This window comes from Anas platyrhynchos, chromosome 22 (assembly GCF_047663525.1).
Source record: "Anas platyrhynchos isolate ZD024472 breed Pekin duck chromosome 22, IASCAAS_PekinDuck_T2T, whole genome shotgun sequence".
NCBI lineage: Eukaryota > Metazoa > Chordata > Aves > Anseriformes > Anatidae > Anas > Anas platyrhynchos.
The window spans coordinates 7,726,585-7,748,476 of record NC_092608.1 but is presented as its reverse complement, the minus strand read 5'-3'; the positions used below and the strand labels follow the sequence as shown (position 1 = coordinate 7,748,476).

The 21,892-nt window shown below is 45.8% G+C and overlaps 1 protein-coding gene across 20 annotated transcripts in view; it reads left to right on the top strand.

The window, feature by feature from the left end:
• EIF4G3 (eukaryotic translation initiation factor 4 gamma 3) overlaps positions 1–21,892 on the top strand; it is a 152,347-nt gene that overhangs the window by 40,522 nt on the left and 89,933 nt on the right. For 11 of the 20 annotated variants that reach the window (XM_072026772.1, XM_027443092.3, XR_011804627.1 and 8 more), the window contains 2 exons: positions 4,059–4,134; positions 10,991–11,134. In XM_072026772.1, coding sequence (XP_071882873.1) covers positions 4,059–4,134; positions 10,991–11,134 — 220 coding nt within the window. Of the gene's footprint in view, positions 1–4,058; positions 4,135–10,990; positions 11,135–21,892 lie in introns of those variants that run through there. The other 9 variants (XM_027443094.3, XM_072026782.1, XM_072026777.1 and 6 more) reach the window with 6 other exon arrangements.

Here is a 21,892-nt window from a genome sequence, read left to right as displayed (position 1 = left end):
TTAACACCTCGACTTGACTGCACTGATGGGGGCAGCAGGGGGACAGCGTCCACGTGGGTTGCACAGTGTAGCAGGATGGAGGGGGTCTTGGCTGTGGTGAAGGGGGCTGAATTCTCCAGGTAGTGAAAGAAGATGGGTGTCTCCAGAGCATGATTTCCTGCCTCTGAAGCTGCACGTAGCCGTGGATGTGACTGCTGCTGGATGAGGCTTCACTTCCCACCTGCCTGCTGTGACCCATTCACATCCCGTGGCAGAGGCTCCCATGCTGTCCCTCTTAACCCACTTCTCTGAGAAGAAAAAAAAAAAAAGCCAACAACCAAAACCCAGCCTCATTAGCACAAATCTGCTCATGATTGGTGCAACTCCTCTGGCTTGTTTCTCCTGAAAAGGTTCCAGGACAGTAACTGTTGGTGAGTGCCCCGGGATGCAGCCCCTTAAGGGGAGGGAAGGTGGCCACGGCTGCCCAGGGACCGAAGCGCTATCCGGAGGCTTGCGGGGGAAGCTGACCTCGCCCAGCTGTTTGCAGAGTGTGTGTCTGTAGGTGCCAGAAGTTAGGTGCTGGAAATAATCGCTTTCTCCACCCATCGGATCTCATTAAGGCTTAGTGGAACTTAAGGCATTTTTGTCCCTGTTGGTCTTGTGTCCAGGTCAAGTCCTTTACCAACAGGACTTAGAGGTCTTTTTTCAATCTGTTGAGAATCAGCACCTTCCAGAAGTGATCTTAAACGGCTCGCCAAACTATGAAAATTCATCTAACTTGCTCACTCCGCAGGGCAGCTCTCTTCCTGGGTGCAAAAAGCGAGGTTACTCTGCTCAAAGAAGATTATTTTCCCCTGGCTTATATAAGTTCTAAAATAAGAAAATAAATCCCAGCCTTCTTGAGGATGAAACAGGTTTTCCAAACTCGGGAACGATCCCTTTTGAAGTAGGCATTGCTCAGTTAGTTATCAGAACTGCCTCCAGATGGGAAATCTCAGATGTGACAAGAGGGCAGCAGTTTAAATCCATGCCTCTGCCTTTATCAGAAGGTGGTTTGCAGTTATGCTGGGTATGGCAACAGCTGGTGCACGGAAAAGTTGTGGGGTTTTGTTCTGCACCCTGCAGTGGGACACGCGGACCTGTCAGCAGGAGCTCCGTGGCTCTTCCTCCTTGTCCAGTGTCAATCTAGAAAGAAGCTCAGCCTGGCAGACAGGACATTTCTATAAATAACCAACAGTATTTGTATTTTTAATTGCTACTTAAATAGTTCTTCCTAGGCATGGTGCGAGCTAGTATCTGTTCCTAATGTCTTTGTGGAGCTGGCGTCTCTCCCCAGCACCCTCTCTTCATGCTCTCACATCGCCCTTTAGGTGTTGTGGCCCTGGGGAGAGCCTGGCTGGGGCTGCTCAGGCTCACTCAGGGGCCAGCAAGTTCCTGGGTCGCAGACTGGGCTCTGATCGGAGATGTTCCTTCGTTGCTTTGGCTTGTTGTGTCTGGCGGTGGGTTTCTAAGCTCCCTCTCCCAAAGGTTTCCTTGAATCAGCAGTGAATGTAAGGCCTTGGGGTGGAGGCTAGAAGTGGCGCGTCGTCTCCGTTTAAGCCTGTGACAAACCTTTCTGTCTTTTCACAGGAGTCAGGATTTTGCATGTAATTTTGTTAATGTCCATAAAGCACTGTGTAGTTCTCCGTGTAAATAGTAACTCAAAGTATTACTCATCCTCCACTCGAGAAGCTTAAATTCTAAGCAGCGCCTGCTCGTTCGGTCTTGTGATGCAAGAGCAGCTCCCACGGAAATCGGTGGGAGCCGTTTGTGTCTGCAGGGGCGGATAATCGGATCCGACGTGTCCGTGCTCAGAGGCAGCGAAGGGCCACGAAGCTGCGTTCCCCCCGCTGCAGCGAGCGGTCGCATCTCAGCAGAAGGGAGCAGCATGCGTTGCCCACGGGAGTGCCCCTGAGTCCTGCAAATTCAAGGGCAGGTTTCGCTCCCACATGGGTAACCTTCCTTCTGGAGAGGCCGGTGGAGAAATGTGAGCAGCCTCCTTGCTGCTCTTGCCCTCCCGTACCCCAAATGCCCGGGAGCTGCAGGGAGGAAGAATCACAGTTTTCTCTCGGGATGGCTGTGGTTCATGGTTTTCACAAAGTCAAAGCATCTGGGATGTAAAGTCAGGAGACAGACGCTGAATACACTTGATAAAACCTCTTTATTTCATCAAATGATACCATTTATGCATGAGTTGGCAAGTCTGCAAATTGAAGAGAAGCCTCAGACACTGCAAATAAATTCTTGCACTCGTTAAAAAAAAAGAGATGTAGGCTGAGCACTGCCTTGGGAACCAGCGGTGCCAGATTCTTCTCTCTTGTTCTCTCAGTCCGGTGCTGGCCGTGGGCGTGCTGTTTTACATCTGCCGGGCTTTAACGGGGACATTACTTAACGTGCAAAAGGGCTGTGGAGGTCAGAAGGCTTCCTTTTCTGTGCGTAATCCTATAACGCAGGCTTTTCATCTCACCTGCCGTTGGAATGTTAAATTAACATGTAACGAAATTAGGATGTCTTTAAAACAAAATTTTTCAGCGTGCTCATTGAGGGCTGGCCTTTATCGAGATGCATTCAGCAGTGAAATAGGGAGCTATGGTAGCTGTTCTGTGCTGCCTTAGCTCTGCTCTAAGAGGAGGAGACTTGGCTGGGGAGTGCTGCAAATGGCTGACAACTGCAGAGCAGCTCACACCCAAACAGCCCAGCCTTCAGCCTTAACATTTCCTGCGTTTTAAGGAGGCGAGCAGGTGGGATTTTGATGCCTCACACACCATCGAGCCTTGTCAGCGCTGGCAGTGTCGCTGCTGCTGCTGTAGTGTTGGTCCCTGCAGAGGTTTGGGCAGCAGTGTTTGCGGGGAGCTTTTTTTGGGCAGCAGTGTTTGCGGGGAGGACTCTTGCAAGACAACCTGGAAGATTAGCTTGAAAATCTAACTAATATGCATTTTTTCTCATTTTATCTAAACTCAACAATTGTGGTTTGTTTTTTTTTTTTCTTCCCACTTTGAGAAAGAAAGAAGTGGGAAACGTAAGGGCTATAACACTTGAGCATCCGCCGTTATACTGACATGTGATTTCTGGCTTGTGTGCAAGAAATGTATTCACTCAGACTGCATTTTCCAGGAGGCTTCATGTATAAAATGTAAACAAGGAAAAAAGTGAAATCTGATATGGCTTTTACTGGAACACTTGTTGGATAGTTGAGCATGGCTTTCTTGTGACAGTGAGTGTCTGTTATTGAGTAAACATCTGCTGGACCTCAGGTGTTAGCTAGGTTAGGAGGCTTTTTTTTATATACTTGCATCCCCTTATTTGTTTTATTCCACAATTAAAGTGGATTCTAGGTTTTTTGTTTGTTAAATAGTTGTTTTCCCTTATTGTTTTCCTGGATTCCCACAATACCTTTCCAATTTGAGAAAACAACTGCAATTTGCCTTTACATAGCATCAAAACTCAAAATCTACTTGAAAACCCCTTTTAGAAGCAGTTTCGGTGGGTGGATGAGGAAAGGAGTTGATGGTTGAAGAGAGGCAAACAAGGAAACAATTAGAACACAATTCCAGCACGGTTAGCAAAACAGGCTGGGCCTTTGTCAGAAAATGCTGTGCTGGTCAGCAGGGTTTGCCTCGCTGAATGTGGAGGGTTTGCGGGTTTGGTTTTTTTCCCCTTACTCTTTCAAAAAAGAATAGATAAATAAATAAATAACCACTGCAAAAAAAAAAACAAACCAAAAAATAAACCCCACCCAACCGGAGGTGGGGGATTCTCTTGACAGGACCAAGGCTTTGTAGATCGTTTGACGATTCGTTTGCTTGCGGCGGCTCTCGCTCTGGTTGTCGGTGACATCTGTCCTGTGGACACCCGTCCTCCCCGGGCAGGGCTGAGGGCTTGTGGCTGCCTGGCTGTGTGTGAGTGCTGGGGGGGGTTTGGGTGTCTGCCTGAGTGCGGAAGGTGCCCGGGTGCTGTGACAAACAGCAGGTTCCCTGTGTGTGTCTCCCGAAACGCGCCCCTTCCTCCGCAGTTGCTTTCCTTAACGTGCTGTGTTGCAGAATCCCCCGAGGTCCTGTTCAGCAGCCCCTCGAGGATCGGATCTTCACTCCGGCCGTCTCCGCTGTGTACAGCACTGTGAGTATCTGCGTGGGGTCCTGGCTGCCTCCTGCCGCTTTGGTAGGCAGCGTGCTTTCCAAACACAACAGAATTATATGTATTTAAAAAAAAAACACACATTTTTTCACCTTCTAAAATAAATGATGGTGGACAAGGACCATTTTTCTTGCATGTCAGTAGGAAAAGAAAGTATCTTTAGGATTTTGGGGTCCATTCCTTTTCTGTTCAGTGTCTAGTTTTATTTAGCAGATATAAGGGTGAGGTTGCCTAAACTGAGTTGCCTTTGAATGAAAATGTTACTGGGTATGTTTTCAGCCTGTTGGCTCCATCTTCTCTGCCTCCTGCTTCTCAAAGACTGTCCTGTTGGAGTGTGGTAGCGGCTGCACGTTTCTAGGAGTATCTTATCAGAAAAACAATCAAGAAGAGATTTGTTTTTCACGTTAAATGTTCCATTTAAAGTTACACAGAGAAAGGAATGTTTTGATAGTAGACAATATCTGGGATGGGTGCTTTTGGCTAACTGTCCTACGTGTTTGTTTGTAAAGCTTGATTATCAAGGAAATTTAGCTTAGAAATGTAGTGATGTTTATTTGTGAGCGTATGATACCATTTTCCTTTTATTCATTTCTTTTTTTTCAAATGGTAATAGCTGGAAGCCCGGTGTTATTTATAAGCTTTGCTAAATCAGCACGGCCATGGGAAAGTAGTGTTTTGCTTTTCTGGTGGGATACTGCAAATATTTTTAATGCCAAAAAACACTTTTAAGCTGCTCTTTTAATTATTTGGAAAACAGGAAGAAAAGCTGTAGATGCGAGAAGCTCTCTGTGTTTCGTGCAGTTAACATAAGCTGCTTACAGAAAAACATAAGCTGCCGCGCACGGCTTTCTCCTTCCCCGCGTTCTCAGTGACCAGCGAGGGGTTCTCGGCTCCGGGTCCTCCGCGAGGACCTTTGGCCCTCTCCTCTTCGGGCTGCAGGGACAAGCTTGCTGCTGGCCTCTGCAATCTGCCTGCCACATCCCGCAGGCCAAGCCGAGCTCCTCAGGGCTCAGGGGCAGCAGCTGCGGCGCAGGGCTTGGGGCTGCTTGGTTTGGGCGCCGCCAGCACCGGGTTTCCCCGCAGGTGAGCAGGAAAGGTCGGGTGCAGCTCAGAGGAGGGTTCCCGGATCTGAGGTTTGTGACCTGTCCAGCAGGCTCGAGCTGCTGCCTGCTTTTTGGTCTTGGCTAGCGCCTCGCAGGCACTCTGTGCTCAGTACCAGAACCAAACCCGCGTGTGCGTAACGTGTGTAAAACAGCTGAAAGCACAGGCCATAAATGTGCTAACGCTGGTAATAAATCGCTCTGTATTATCCTCTATATACCCCACACAACACTTAAAAACCACTTAAAATATCTGAATCCCATTTTGGGGAAAAAAGATATATTTTTTCAGTTCTTTCCTCTGTGAAGATATAATACAGTTGCCTGTGGGAAAATATGACTGTAAAAATTTAAATTGATGTAAAATATAAAAGTAACTGTGAAGAATGACCTAAAATAGCTTTTCAGCGTGGAAAAATATGCTACGAGAATAGAAGCCAGGGCTGGGAATATCTTGGTTTATGCTTTCAGAAAACACAAGGTTGAAAGAAAATTCCCTGTTTTAGGCAAAGAAGAGAAATTTCGCAGCTAGGTTCCGTTTGAGCTTTTATTTGCAGCCCTTGGCAGGTTGCAAATCTCGAGTAAGTCCTAGAAAAGCTGAATTAGGCTGGAGGGAGGCACATGGTCAGAGGTATTCAAGAAATTCATTCATCACAGCTCTCTGCATGTGATTTCATGAGTAACACTGTCATGAATTTCAGGTCTGGGTTTGCAACATCGGGTATTTTCAGTTGAATTTATGTATGTACATAGCATGTCACAAAAGTCACGTAACACAGAGGTATGCATGGGTAGTACCTTTTATACCCAGAAACGCTTTTTCACGCTTTTTCACTTCCATGTTTTATTGGCTTGGTCACCACGTGTGGTTTCTGTGCAGTTCTCAGCACGTGGATTTGGCAGTGCGCTGCTGCCTTCCGAGCCCGTCCGGTGCCTGGTGCCACGCTGTGACTCTGGGCTGACCCGGTGCTCTTCTTGCCCGTTTCGTTTATCGTGCATGGGGTGGGAGGATGAGCCATTGAAGATGAGGGCAGCCCACAGACAAAACTGGCTATTTTTAGGCAGATAAAAAAGAGAAGTAATTCAGTTATCCTTTCTGTGCCTATGTAGCTTTCCCTTCCATGTGTGTGTAGTACCAGGACCTCACTCCCACTCATGAGCTCTTTTTTCCAAAACTGTACTGCTTGCCAAAAAATGGGAATGGAAAATCTCAAGGATTTTGCTATATGCCCCAGTAATTTCCCCTGAAATACTATCAGAGGAGCACGTTTACCTGGAGGGCATAGGGCAGCGGGGAGGAGCAGGCCAGGTGAGGTTTGTCAGATGCAGTGTCTGAGAACTCGGAGATGCTCAAAACTCCCAACAAAATGTTGGTAGCACCTCTTTTTCAATGAAATTGTACTGATGCTAGAAAGAAAAACACCTTATTTCGTGAGCTATTCTCTTCATTTATTTTTGTATAGTATAATGTAGGAAATTCTGGTACCGGGGAGGGTTTTTGTGGTTTCTTTTCTTTTTTTTTGGTTTCTTTTCTTTTTTCTCTTGAAATCCAGCAGTAGAATTGCTTTACAGCAAATCAACCTCAGAAATGCTTGTTTCAGTGAATTAACCTCATAGTAGTAAGTTCCCCTCATCAATAATGGAGAATGCTCCATCGTAAGAGCTACTTTTGAACCCAAAGATTTGGGTTTCTTCCTCTAAGCAGCTTCCTTCCTGGTGCTTCCTAACCCCACTTGCTGCAGGGAGTTTTGGCACTTTATTCCTACCCCTGCTCTAAGGTCCCAAACCTGTGGACTCCAGAACCGAGAATGGCAGAAGACTGAAATTTTGTTTTTGTTGTAAAACGTTTCCATGTCTAAATCAGGTTGTTTTGGCTTAGAGTTTTGGGGGAAACACATTGATGTATAACAGAAAGGGAACGTGTAGCAACGGTGATCTTAAATGTCATAGGCCACCCTGTGTGGCTGCACCTGGGGTCCTGGGGACTGATTTCTGTTGGAAACAAAATGAATATGGACTAATGATCAGAAGCAGAAGTGCTTCTGATCAGCAGAAGCGTTAGTTCGATGTGCCTGTGGCTTCGGAGAGGAGTGCCTGTCAGTTGCTTGGCTGTAGGCTTGAGCAGCTTCTGCAGCGTTGCTAGATCCAACGTTGGCTTAAATTTTCTGTATTAACTACAGCCTCTTTGCAGCATCGAGTCATTGCCCAAGGTGTCAAGGAACCAACTTGCCCCAAATTTTCCACTACAGCATGAGAATCGTATCATCTGTAGGTGGCAGGCAGCTGTCCAGCAGTCTGTCTCTGCACACAGAAAAGCCCTGAGTGCTGCTGTGCTCAGGGTGCGCGCTGCGTGGGGAGTGCTGCCTCCTTGAGAAGCCCAGGCTGAGTTTCCAGGTGGGTTATTCATGCCTGGTGCTGATGTGAACGCCTGCAGTTGTTGAGGAAGGCAGAAAAATCCAGCACTGCGAAGGAGGCTGAATTCAGGTTCTAGGTGAGGCTTGTCTCCCTCGCTTGGGTGCCCCTTTGGTTGCTTGTCTGCACCGAGAGCCCACTGGTGCCCCCCTGCTAATTTCACACCCCACAGAGGTGCTGCGGTTCGCCCCGTGTCCTTTAAAGGGATATTCTTGTGCAGGAGAGAATCCCATAGAAAAGAGATTAGAGGATTAGCTGCTCCAGCCTCTGTGTGCCGACCTGGGCCAGGAGGCCGCCCCGTTCCCTGCCTGGCTGCAGAGGAGAGCTGCTCGGTTCCTTGGGTGCTGATAGCACGTCTTTGGGGCTGTTTGCATCGGCTCAGGCAAATAGGTTGGATGCTGGAAGTAAAGAGTTTGAGTCTGAACTTTTTTTTTTTTTTTTAATTTGGGGAAAAGAGCGGTTAATGATAAACGATCGATGTATCATGGCAAGGCAGTCCCCATAATCTAGGGGTGTCTGCGGTGTGCCCCATCCATTCTGGTCTTACCTGAGGGTTTCCTGGACGTGACAATGTACCTGAAATTATGTACTCAGAGAGAGAAGAATAATCCAAAACTTGTGAAAATTTGTGCTGAAAACAAAAGATTTAAACCCAAAAGGAAAAGAGACAGTTCCAGCCCGAGTTTTACTTCGCATTTCATTTTTATTTCTTTTAAAGCATAGGATTAAGGCTTCTGAAAAATGGAAGTTATAGATAGCCTCATATTACTCAGTAAAGGAACAGAGGAAGTGATGGCCCGGCAAATGGATACACAAAATTACATATTCATCTTTAGGAAAATAACTTCTTCTCTGGATTTAAGAAGGATATTTGCTTCCGTAATAATCTCAGACTGAGTTTGTTTTGCAGAATCTCACTTGATACACAGAAAACCAAACCCCAGGCACTGTGGGCACCCCAGAACAGAAGTAATGCACTCACAGTAACTTTGGTTACTGAATGAACACAGAAATTCAGCAAGTTCATTTTTTTACTACATTTCACATTTTCTACAGCTCCCTTGCTGCAGCTGGCCAGGAGGATGCTGCTCCAGCCCATGCTAGAAGGGCAGCCCCACCTTCTTTGTGGGTGCACGAAGCCAGGCCTGGTGAGGTTAGCAGTAGGAAGTGCTCGCAGGTCAGTGGTAGCCTCCCTTCAGACCCTGTCCCAGGGTGTTGTTGTCCAAGTATCATCATGGCATGGTTTTTGATTGTTTTGTTACCGTAATCAGGCTTTCAAGCAACCTTTATAGGTCCAGACCCGTGCCTGTAGCGTATTTGCTACTTGTCTGCTGTTTGATTACATGAGGGTGTTTCGTGGACCATCTCTCAAGCAGCTGCACAGCTTTCTTTTTGGTTCCTGCAGACTTTAATTAACCTCCAACCTCGGTTATTTGCATGCAGCTGCTTTAATATGCCAAGAAGGGCTGTTGAATGCTCACACTGTCCCAGGATGTTTACTTGCCGGTGCCCCCGTCCCCCTCATCAGCCATCTGTGAGGATTTGCACTGCACGCGTTGTGACGAAGGGCCAGGTACGCGAGCTGTTGGAGATCAGAGGATTTTGGGTGACTCTGGCCTTAGGTACAGTAGCGTGAGCACTTGTAAGCGCAGGGAGATGAGAGCTGACGGTGTGTGAAGCACCACAGCTGTCTCAAAGTAAGCTCTGTTTCTTCACAAGTGCACAGCGGCGTCCAAGGAGACATCTTGGGGATGGGCTGGAGCTACCAGTGGGACCCCTTGTGTGAATGATTTCCTTGCGGACTGTTGCCTTTGCTTCCATATCCCGCCCTTAACTGCATTTTTCCAATATCCGTCATGTGATGGAGTCGCTTTTAAGCACTGACTTGTGCTCTGTTGACATGACAAGTCCTTCAAGGCTGTCTTAGGTGTCACATAAGGGGTTTTGGTTTTCTTGGGGACAGAACATGGACGGTTTTTGATGCTCTCTGTAGCGCTGGTTTTGATTCAGCTGACTGAGGCTGTTGCTCACGCACCTGCCAGTCTATGTCAGCCAAAACGGAGATGATTCCTCTTCCAGGGAAGGGAAGGATCCAGCTGGGGACGGAGGCCGAGGTGCTCTTCCTCGACCCGCCCTGTTCTCTGATGGGCGCAGGGCTGCTGTAAATCTCCCCCACTGAATGCTTCTGGACTGCTTCCAAGCCTCGAGAAATTGTACATTATCCTTCTTGTTGATGGTGCAGCTGTTTTAGTGTTTTAGGTAATGTTAAAAAAAAAAAAAGGCATTGATATTTGGAATATAATAACATGGCTTGGAAAAGCATTCAGTTGAACTCTGTGACTTCAGCTCTTGTGCTGTGCTGTCTTGGAGCTTGGTGCTAACGCTCAGCAGAGATGGAGGCAGCACTTTTCTGCCTTTCCTGGTACATCTGCTGCTAGCCAAGGCTGGGCAGCATGCGTGTGTGCGAGAGATGCTCACTCAATTACCCACGCAGTGTCAATATCCCTTCCTGAGCATTGCCTGTGGTGTGCTTTTACGTGCGTGGAACTAAGTGGGTGCTTTTCAACAAGAAAGCACAGGTCTGAGTAGCCGGTGGATGAGCGAGTCAGGGACTTCCGTACCGTGAACACTAACCAAATCCACAAAAAGTTGTGTTGAACCGCTGCGAGTGTGATGCCTGATGGCTATGTGATTCTTTCTTTGGCTTTGATTCTCCCTTTCTTGCTGTAGTGACTGTCTAATCTACATATTAAATATTTCCATCAAGGAGATAGTACAGTGGAACAAGTGTATGTGCCACGAACGTATTCTACAACATCTTGCTTAGTGTGTTTCAGTTCGTAGTTTTGATCGAGATAGCAGATAAGTGTATGCAAGAATTACTTTGGTATTGCATTCTTTGCTGGCGGCACACCCTTCAGATGATGAGGCCTCTGGGCAGTCCTTTTTAACCTTTTAGAGGGAAGTATGTGGATTTTTCCCTTATTTTTTCTTTTGGGTCACTGGTGATGTGTATCGCTTTGCAAAAGCACAGTATTGTTTGATATGGTGATGACGAAAGATCAGAAAATTGCAGGCCTGGAGTGGAAGGGATGTTGCAAAGCAAGGCCACAGCAGTAAAGCTCATGCAGTTCCTATACATCTTCCCCAGTGACTCTAGCTGGTGCTCTTGGTTTTTGATCTTTCCTGAATCATATATAGAGTTAACTAACTTGTACAGCATTTCACTTAATAACAATAATAAAATAATAATATGCTGCTAGCTGCTTTCTTAAAAAGATTACAGTATCAAAGATTGGATTACTAATATTATGTTTTACTAACAGTTTATCTCCACACAGGTAACACAAGTAGCAAGACAGCCGGGTCCTCCTGCCCCATCCCCTTACACTGCACATGAAATAAATAAGGGACACCCAAATCTTGCTGCAACGCCACCGGGACATGCATCGTCCCCAGGGCTTTCACAGGTAAGAGCTGGCATTGGAGCAGAACGTTCCCGGCCGCCCTCTTTTCCTCTTGTCTGATTCTCAGCTTTACTGCTCAAATTTGACAAATCTGTCCTGTCTGTGACCAGTACATAAAACTTGATTGATGAACGACATCTTTATATGGCTCAAACCTCACAGTGACTTAGGTAGCACTCCAGTTTATTAGCCATCAGTTCATTGTTGATTCTTTAACAGAAACTAGAAGCAACTTGAAAAATTATAGAAAATAATCATTGATGAGGAAAGTGCATCACTGTAGAGTTTGGCTGCTTTGGGGCATGGCCTGACTTACATCTTAAACTCCATAGCAGTACCGGATGCCTTCTCTGTTAAGGGTTTTCTATTTCAAATGTTCTGTACAGGTTGCCACAATTTTGTAGTTCTTCTAGGAAGCAGGACAGTAAAATGAATTGCAAAAATGAATGCTAATAAAAGAAATGAGACAAAGGACTGATTACAAAATGTACAGAGGAAGAGATAAATAGAAATTACAATAAAATGGAGAAACAGTGTTTAGTAAGATATGTGAAATAAATTGGTCTCTTTGTAGTCTTTATTAGATGAATATTCTATAGGGTTGACACGGGAGTGGAAAAGCTTACTTTAAAAGGAAGGGGTGAAAAAGACAGGTAATGGGAGCACGGAAAGAGAGGGGAGATGAAAGATAAGGGATTGTGGAAAGTGGGATGTGTAAAAGTATTAACATTTGAGGTGGAGGAAAGCCCTGTGTTTCACTCATTTAATTTATACCTGTTTGAGTAAATGGAGCAAAGGCAGCAGACGGGAGCAGAGCTGCATTTCTGAGCAACCAACCTGCTCAGCTCTGTTCGGAGCAAGGTGTCAGCAGGGGCCACAGCAAGGTGGTGGTAATGGCTTCAGGCATGTTGCAGCACTGGGAGAAAGCAAGCTTTCTGTTCTTCCTGCCAGCCTCTTTAATTTGGATGAAATATTAAACTCTAACTGACCTTTTAGACCATGAGAAGTGTGAAAACAAATGAGGTCACGTAAGGAACACTTCACCTTAATGCCACGCATTGTACATAAAGCTTAGCGATGCGTGTTTGACGGCGCTCAGTGGGAAAACTGGAAACCTGTGGTCATGTTTGAAAACGTGCAAATGCTCATCCTTTATGAAGTGAGAAATTAGAAGTATCTATTCCGGATCACAAGTAGCTTGCAGGCACTAGTCAGTGGTCTCTGAGCAGTTCCTTGCACTCTCGCTGCATGGCTGTTGGTAATAAAATCTCTGTTTTGAGGACTGAGCCTCACCTAGCAAAGAGGGAGGATGTAGCAGCATTGCAGAGCAAACCCTCATCTATTGTCTGGCTTGTGTCATGTATCAAGAAATTCATTCCTGGTAGGCCTTGTCAACAAAGGGAAGCTAATCATGTGGTAGATAAGAGGAGAAGAAAGAGAACGTTCTAGGCAGCCTCTTAAAAAGAAAATTCTAATCAAGGTTTTTTTCTTCCCTTAATATTTTCCTGTTGAGTCAGTGCGTACGTAGACAGCGGGCTCTGTGCCAAATCACCACTCCAGCCAGCCGGGAAAATGCTCGTTTCCTGTTCTGCTGGCTCTTATCGTCTTGGAAATGAGCGTCAGATTGTGTCACTCTGGTGTTGCTGGTAGGAGCAGTTTGACCTTATGTCCTCCGTGTCAGCTGAGGATCCTTGAGGGCTGTGAGGGGTTATTTGTCCTCTAACAGTATGGGGCAGGCCCTGCGTGCTGAGTGAGAGGAAGCAAAAGCAAAATCAAAGTTATAATCCAGGCCCTGGTAGTGAGGGAAGCACCAGTCATTGTGCTCTGCAGGGACTCCGGAGGAACGAGGTATTTTGATTCCATTGCCTGAGGTCTGGACAGTTTATTTCCCTAAGTGACAGGGGAAAACTAGCTACAGCTACGAAGCTGGGATTCGGTAGCAAAACAGGAAAAATAGTGATTTCTGTTCATTTGCAGAATGGGATTGCCTCTGACCAGGTGTTTTCACTGTTATGGGTTCCCATCAGTTGACCCTCACATTTGCAGCTGGAAGTGATGGTAAAGAATGAAAATGGGAGGCCCTATACCTGGGGCAGTTCTACCAGTAAGGCTTAAAAGGGGTTTGAGTCTCTTGAAATAAGCTGTTAAAGCATAGCCTGTTCCCAGAGAAAGTTTTGTGTACCCTTGAAACGTTAGAGGTTTGGGTTAACTTAAGGTTGTGGTGTTAGTTTTGTTGTTGGGTGGGTTTTTTTTTTTTGTTTCCTTTTGTTTTGCTTTTAACCCTAGAATTCTGAATATTCTTACCTATACCTTACCTCACTTTGACCCCTGTTAAATGCTGAATATCAATATTATATTATGGTAACAAGTTCTCCAGTTTAGCAGCGTGTTAGATGCAAGTGTTAGCTTTTTATTGCATCTATCATTTTTCTCCTGTTGGTTTCATTGAATGCCCTCTTGTGCTTGCATTAAGAAATGAGGTGAGTGGAAGTCTCCTGTTTCCAGACTGCTTTTTGGGGGAAATTCTACAATGACTTCATTTATTTGTTTTCATTTGGATAAACAATCAAAGCCCTTTAAATCTCTCATCACATGAGAGCTTTTTCCATGCTGTAATTGTTCTTTTCATCTGTTTGGCCCCCTTGAATCCGGCTATTTCCCTTTTGATATAAAGTGACTTGAGCTGACGTGGTGCTCCGATGAATGGTTTATTACTGATTTCTGCAGCAGCAATATGGCATTTCAAAGCTCTGCGTATCGTAACAACCCATGCTGTGTTCCTGATAGAGCACTGAGCAAAGGTCGTCTGCGTTTGTCCAGTTGTGCCTAACGTGTGTGTTCTTGATTTGAAAGAGTAACTAAAAAGATAAGGAAGAGACAGCTCCATTTGAGTTAGAATCTGATTAAGGGGTCGTTGTGTTATCCCCAGAACCATGACTCAATGAATATTCTTAAAACCGAGTCTTTTCAAGGTGGGGACTGGTGTTTAGTCAGCAGTGAATGAAAATATATACATATGGTTTTGGGCTTCAGATATTGCTATGTTCTAAAAACCATTTTGCCAGAGTGATAGCACATGTGTTACTTGTGTGGCCCCAGATCACTCTGCTTGCTGACTGTCAGTGCTGTGCTCTGCAAAGAGATCAGTCCCTTGCTCGTGTCTGGTATCTCAGCATCCCTCCTCTGGGGGCTCGGAGCTCCTGCTACGTTCTTCCAGAAGCAGTAATGTGGAGGGGAATAGAAGGTTAATAAATGCTGCGTTTCCACAAATTTCTACACATGGCATATGTCTGAACCTCCTTCCTCTCTTCAGCTTTGTGGCTTGAAATATTAGGCTCAGATGACTGGAATTGAGGGATGGCCACAGGCAGCAGAATGTGGGTATCTTCTGTTCTAGCCATCTAGATGTGAGGCGTAAGGAGCGGTCCCCTTGCTGTTCTGACAGCTGTAAAGTTGTTCCAGTAAGTTTGGGTAGTGGGAGGTAGGTAATGCCTTAAAATGCTGGTAAGTGATACAAGGAGCTACTGTCCTGTACAAAAAAATCTAGGTATTGAGGCAGCGGGACCGCTTCACAGGCCTGTGATGAGGTTCCAGGATGGTACTGGGTGTTCTGTAGGAGAACTGGGAAACAAAGCTAGGATAAGACGGATCGGGAGGATGTATGGGGTATTTATTGTCTTTTGGGAAGAAAAGTCAGGTGCAAATGTATGTTGTACCTTTGTAGCTGGCTTTCCTTTAACTTTATTTAAATAAACAGAAACAGATGTCTTGTGTGGTGCTGTGTGGTTTGGTGTTTTTCTCACTCATTCTTCTACCTTTTCCATGTAACATACCCAAAGCAGTAGAGAGGCTTGCTGTTAGGCTTCCTCTGAAGACTTTCATAATGATCAGCCTCTGGCACTTTGCTGCCCTTCAGAATTAGTTTCTGTAGCAAAACTAGAAGAGCTTGTCAGCGATGAGACGCAGTCCCACACCCCCTGTCTCTGCAGCAAGAGGCAGTGTTTCTGCTTCCCCCGACCTTCCCAGATTCCAGGGCCTTGAAATCATGCTGCTCTCTGGAATGCGTTGAACTCCGCTAGCGTTTGGGAATGCACAGCACATGTTGCCTCAGTGATGTTATGGCCAGATGTGGCCCCACGAACACAGAATTTCATATTTCTGTTCTTTGCACAGAGGGCCCCCCGTGCAGACTGGGAGAGGAGCGGCACATCTCCTCTGCCTCCTCTCTGGGCCTGCAGACTTCAGGAGGAACTCAAGACAATTCACTTTCTTGGCATGCAGAGAAAAGGAGAAATCAGCACAAAGGAGCAGATAAGTTTTTCCCTGGGCATGGCTACCGGAGCAAGTTAAGATGAGATCAGGTAGGGGAGCTCGTGGGGTTGCAGAACACAGGGCACTGCAGGGTTGCTGCTTGCCTGAGCTCTCTCATCCTGTGATGGATGTGAGGAGTCCAGTGTGAGTAGTGCAGGCAAAGAGCATTCACACGGGCAGTTAACACAAAGCAGCTGAGAAGCTGTAAATCTGCCCCCCGCTCCGGCTTTACGTTACAGTAATTTATTGTGTAGTCGTGCCTTAAGAAGGGAGTAACGATAAAGTAGAGCTCTTCCAAAGCAACCAGACTGCTACTTGGAAGGAGTCCACAGAAAAATGCTTCCCTCTGTCCACCGAGTGATCAAAAGAGGAAGAGGAGTTCTTCAGTCGTAGTGTGAGCAGGAGGCGAGGGCAGGAGGCAGCGTGCAAAGCTCAGGGCATCAGAAGACAATTTCATCTTCCTCCCCAAGACCTAGGAGTGTTTTGAAGGATCCTGGGGAACAAGTGTAGTGGATTCTGGCATTCTGGAGATGAAGCAACACAAGAGGAGAGTGGTTCAGAAATGCTGTTCCGAAAGACTCTTGGCTTTCTCTGCCTTAGCTTTGAAAAGTGTGGGCTCTGATGCGTGTGCTGACGGATTCCTTTAGTCTGGGACTACAGTTTGTAAGCGCTGACCAGCAACTCTTGGAACAAGGAATTTCCTCTGTAATCAGTGAAAGCTCTAGGTCTTGTTGTGGTCACGCTGTGTGCTGAGCAGATCAGTGCTTTGTGCCCATGGCTACCTGTTAGGCTGAAAGGATTGAGCAACCAGTAGCAGAAGACCCCGTGACATCTAACAAGACCTTCCTCTGAGGCTGTTGTAGTTATTGACAGCTGTGTTTAATAATCCCTTATCTGTTTCTAACAATGCCAAGATACACCCATAGAAAACAAAAGTGCAAGAGAACTGAACTCTCAGGATCCTGGTATACAGAGACCTTGACTTTTAGGTGGCTGATATAAATCCAAAACAGATTGTACTAGCTGAAACTTGTTACCATCTGGTTCTTTGCCTTAAGTGAAAAGAGTTTTGTGGTCTCATTCTGGTCCTCAAAAATGTCACCATAGCTAAATTAGCGTTTGTAATAGCAGTGAGACATTCCTTAGTACCTTAAGGTCTGGGAATCTGTGCCAGGAAGCATGTCTGTATGCCATCTGTGGCATGTTTATAGGCAATCCCCAAGCCCCCTTTTTTATTACCTTGGATCCTTTCTACAGGAGCTGGAATTCTGTTGTAACCATAATGTTTATTCACTATTCCCTCCCATCGTTCATTGCCCAATTTAGATTTTAGGTGCTTTTAATAAAGTTACATTTATTTATGAATTGGAATGGAAGAAGGAATGTAACTTAATCCTGATCTCACCTCTTTGCACCCTGGGGTAAGTCAGGTGCCCTGGGACGAGCTGTTTGCTCCTCGCACTGGAGGCAGCGACCCTCTGTGTCTCGTAGCCTGCAGGCTGCGCCTGACGCTCCTCTTCCCCCAAACGCAACCGTTCCCTGTTATCTGCGTCCATGTGTACTTTGCCACGAAAAAGCAATTGCTGTAAGGTCAGATAATAAACTCCCACAGTCCCTGAAGCACGAGGGGCTCTCTAATTTTATCATCTTGTTTGTGCAAACACCCTGTCCTTCATTTCTCTGTTTGGAGAACGTATTTGTGGGCACCTTTGTCAGAGTTGGTTCTCCAAGCTTGCTGCTGAACTCTTCGCCCCAGAGAGCTTTTCTGTACAGGAAGCTCCTCGTTTTGTGTAAGGTGGTGTTGTAGCAGATTTCACGCCAATTAAAAATGCACAGGGTCTCGTAACTTGTGGAGCAGGTATGGTTGCCAGATACTAATTAGCAATTGTCTGTGCAGCCACAATGATGTGGACGTAGAATGAGAGATCAAGCTCTCCTTGCGTAAACGAAGCAGATGAGGCTGGACCTGGTCAAGAGAGAAACCGGCAGCTGCATGCTGCCCATCTTCTGCCTCTGAACAGCAGATTTCAGTGTCTTGGGTCTTCTGTCCGTACCAGATATGGAACGTACCCTATTCTGTACCAGATATAGGGTACAAAAAATATAAACAGCCGGACGTGTGGTGGTGCTTTGTGTGCAGGAAACCTGCCCTCCACACGTACACACTGATGTATTTTCTTGAGGAGCCAGCGATTCCACCTCTCGTACTTCTCCCTTCTTTCCTTGTGTATGCTTCTGGACATCTGGCTCGAGCTTCTTCACGGTGAGTATTAGTAATGCAGCTCATTAATTTGGAGCTTGTAAGGAGTACATGACTTCAGGTGGAGATTTGAAAATACGAGTTATTTAATAGCTGATAAATCCAGGAGAAGTGTAATCTTCTTCCGGCCTTTGTGTTAAAGACCTGCTGGAAGTAAAACTGAACTCTGTGTTTTGTAATAGGATTAGCAGTTGTTTGATTGGGCTAATAATGCTTGGAAAATTTGTTCATATAACGTCTTTCTGTGTTTTTGATTCATCGCTGTGCCTTTTGCTTCCTTAGTTTAAACCTGTGCTGGAAACTTAAAGCGTGTCTGTGTCTCAGCACCTGCTGTCAGCATCTTTTGGGCTTCGGGATGCTTTTGGGTATGAAAGCTCAACTTTGTAGCTGTCTTCTAATTTGGGGAGTGCAGCTGTGTGTAAGAAGAGCTGCAGGCTTTTGGGGAAGGGAGATCTGGGATAGTGGGAAAGGCCAAATACAGCTTTAAGTGCAAATTGATGCTATGAACTTCAATAATTATTTAACCTTGGAAATAGTTAACATTTCAAGGTTACGACGTAGATGGGATGAATTGGCTTAAATATTTGTGCACTTAGGAAGAACTGGAAACAGCCTTTCATTTTTTTTAATAAGGAAGGTGGAAAATCTGTTATGATTTTATCACATACACGTGCAAAGCAAAGATTGCAGCCCAAAAATTGAGCCTGGTTAGGACTAGGTCTGTTTCCAGACCCAGCTCTTGCTGCTACTAGTCCTTTTTACTGCTTTGAGGGTGTTCAGTGAGAACAGCATTTAATGATTTTCTGTGTAGTCTTGTGTGCCCAGCAGGTGAAGATTTGTGTTTTTCTACTCCTTCTTGAGCTTGCTTTCTGTCAGGTGTAACCTGGCCCAGCTTTGTGTCTTCCCTGGCCTGTCCACCCTGGTGTAAATGTAGCTATTTGAATAAGAAAGCTCGCAGGTAGGTGCCTTGGCCACACAATGCATCCAGGATGCATGATCTAGACGAAGAGTTTTCTTTTGGCTTGTGATACTTTGGTGAATCAAAAGCAGTTTAAATGTTATCATTAGCTTTTGGTGGTGGTGTTGTAAGTAGCATTTTTAGAAGGTCATTGAACTCTTCTGTAGTGATTTTAAAATGTCACCGATTCCTGTTTTCAGGAGATTTCTGTGCATATTTTCTGTTATCACAGTCATGTGGACTGAGTTTTATACTGATGCTTTTCAGACTTTACTACTCATTGAAACACATTTTTATTCATAATAGAAAACAAGAAAATAACGTGAAACAACTTGCCAATTTCCTTATGTTTAGTAATTTCTATTCTCATATTCCTTCTGTAATAATACCTCCTGTTCCATACAATTTCTTGCATGCTTCAGAAAAAGACATGGTTTTAAACAAGCACAATGTTGTAGAAGGCAGTATGTCCTAATAAACACTGAAATCAACACAAGAGTCACAGCTTTACATAGTTTGCATTGGTAAACATAAAGGGCAAAAAAAAAATCCCCGTGAATAGATAAAACTGGGGAGAAACAAGTTTGTTTGCTAGCTAGAAAAGCTTTTCAAGTGGTTTGACAGTACAAAGACTCTAACAAAACTGTATTCTTGGAATTCATGAAAACCCAGCAAGTGGCTTTGTCACTCTTCCATAAAAAGCATTTCAGAGTCGGAGCCCTTGAATGACTGGCGTCCACGGTTAGCTTGGTGCCAGCCGAGGGAAGTGTTGAGCTGTAACCTCTGGAGGTGTTTGCAGCATGAGTAAGGAGGATTGCCCCATGGGGTGAGGGTTTGGGATCAATAAACAGGTTGTCCTGCGAGCAGGACTCTTGCTGAGCTGCTTTCCACCTGTGGCAAGGAGCATGAAAGTATTCGATGATTATGGAGCAGTAATTCCACTTTTAGCTCCCTGTGGCTTGAAAGAGCTGCGTCCATGTTCTCTGTAGACTTCTCCTTATGGTGCTGTTAGTTTGGTTGCTTTAAATTGTCCACATTTGCACAAGATTTTATTCTGGTACTTCTGGGCTTCAGCATAAGGCAGGAAAATTTGAATGTTTAGTCTGATTTATGCCATAGACTCGTAAAATCCAGTCCAAGTGGCTGCCGAAAGCAGGTTCAGCTAGAGCAGGTCACTGCGGGCCATGGCCACTTGGTTTGGGTATCTCCAAGGATGGAGACTCCACAACCCAAGTAACCTCGTTTCGTTATATGTAAATGGAATTTCTTGTGGTTCAACTTGTGGCCATTTCCTCTCGTCATTTCACTAGGTATGACTCGGGAGAGTCTGACTGTCCTCTGTGCACTGTCCCATGGTGTCCCCTGAGCCTCCTCATCTTGAAGTTAGTCCTGGCTGTCCCAGCTTCTCCTTGTATGCCAGATGCTCCACAACCTTAAAGATGGTCATGGCTCATCACTGGGCTCGCGTGTCCAAGTCCCTTTTGTACAGGGGAGCTCAGACCTGGCTCACCAGCGCTGAGCAGAGGAAGGATCTTTCCCTTGACCTGCTGGCAGTGTTTTCCCAAGGAACCAGTAACACTGCGGCACAGACAGGTGCAGATGCAGCTTCCAGAACTGGTTGCACTGGTTAACCAGAGGGGCTGATGCTGAATTTATGGCTCATGCCCTTTCTGTCCTAGTCTCAGGTGACATCCCTACACCACATAATGCTCATAAGATCAGCTCTAGATTTTTCTTGGGTCTTGGAAAAAAACTAGGAGGAAAGGTATGGACTAGGGCTTGCGGTGGACTGCAGGTTGTCTTTCCAAGCAGAAGTGTTCTTCCTCAAAGTTCATATTCCAGTTAAATTGGTGAAAAATTTTACGGGACAAGTGAAGAGCACTTTGTAACTCAGGGGTTTCTGCTGAGATTCAGAGGTCTGCTTCCAACAGTGGAGGTGTTGGAATTTCTGCCCCCAACGCACGTGCACACGCAGACAATACTTTTGAGTACCTTCGTTACGGGAAATACCAGTTCACTTAATTATGCAATGGTCGTTACCAGACCAACCCCGGGCTCCGAGCCATGTGCTGCAGTCTAGGTGGGGACTGGCATTTCAGTCCCTCTAAGACGCCAACTAAATCCAGACCAGTATTTACAGATGTTATGAAATGATAATCTGCTGTGGCTTTATCCTTGCCCTCGTGCCTTTGTTAGCAACAGTTTGAACTTAGGCAGATAATATTCCATGTGATGGGTTGTGATGGCCGCAATAAACAGCTGCCTGGGAGGATGACAGCTGCCTGCAGGACATCTGTCCCCCCCGATGTCACCAAATTACCCTAATTTAAATATTTCACTCTGCATCTTCAGGTGACCACAGCACTGGGGTCTGAACTTAGGCTCCTGGTTATCAGCTTGAATGTCTTGGACTTCTGCTATTAATAAATAAATAAATAAAAAGCCCAGTGATTGTTTTTCCTTCCCAAAGCTGGGTTGTGCTTACCTGAGCTCGAAGCACTGTGCCGAGGGATGCTCGCCTCCAGCGGTGCGGCTGCTGCTAACAGAACCGTGAGGGTTGTGCAGCACCGGGGTTAAAAACACAGGGTGAGCCTGAACTTCTGGGAGGCAGCGCGTCAAACAGGGACACTTTGTCTTTCTTTTCCCTTTCACCCTCCTCCTTTGTAACGTCCCTACAAGAATAGTAACTGCAGTGTCTTAAGCAGGAAGGAAAAGAGTGTGTATCTTGTGTCTGTGTGCCCTCTGCACAAACCGTCTTTGTCCAGGGAACAGGAAACCACATTTCCTTTGCCTTCTTCCCTCGGTGGGAATGTGATTTTTGATGTTAGAGTAGGAAAAATGCCTGTAGTTCTGTGGCTGCTACTTAGGGCCCTGTTTCCCTGCTCAGCTTTCTGCATTTGCTTGCTTGCAAGTGTGATGCTAAATCATGTGAAGCCATAAAAAGGTTGTTAAAAATTTAGCAGGGATGGTAATGACACAGATGAGAGACCCTGAGATAAACTGCTGCAGAGGAGTAAAGATAACAAAGGTTGAGCCACGTTTGTCAGAGAAATAATTCTTCCTGGGTCAGGATATTCTCATCCAGTAAAGGCTGAGTTTTATATTACCCAGTGCGGGGAATTCTGAAGGCTGGGCTCTGGATGAAGGGAGGAGGGAGCGAGTGGCCAGGGAGGACACTGGGGTGCTTGCCATGAGGACAGCTGAGGACAGCGACTGCTGCAAGCAGCGCAGG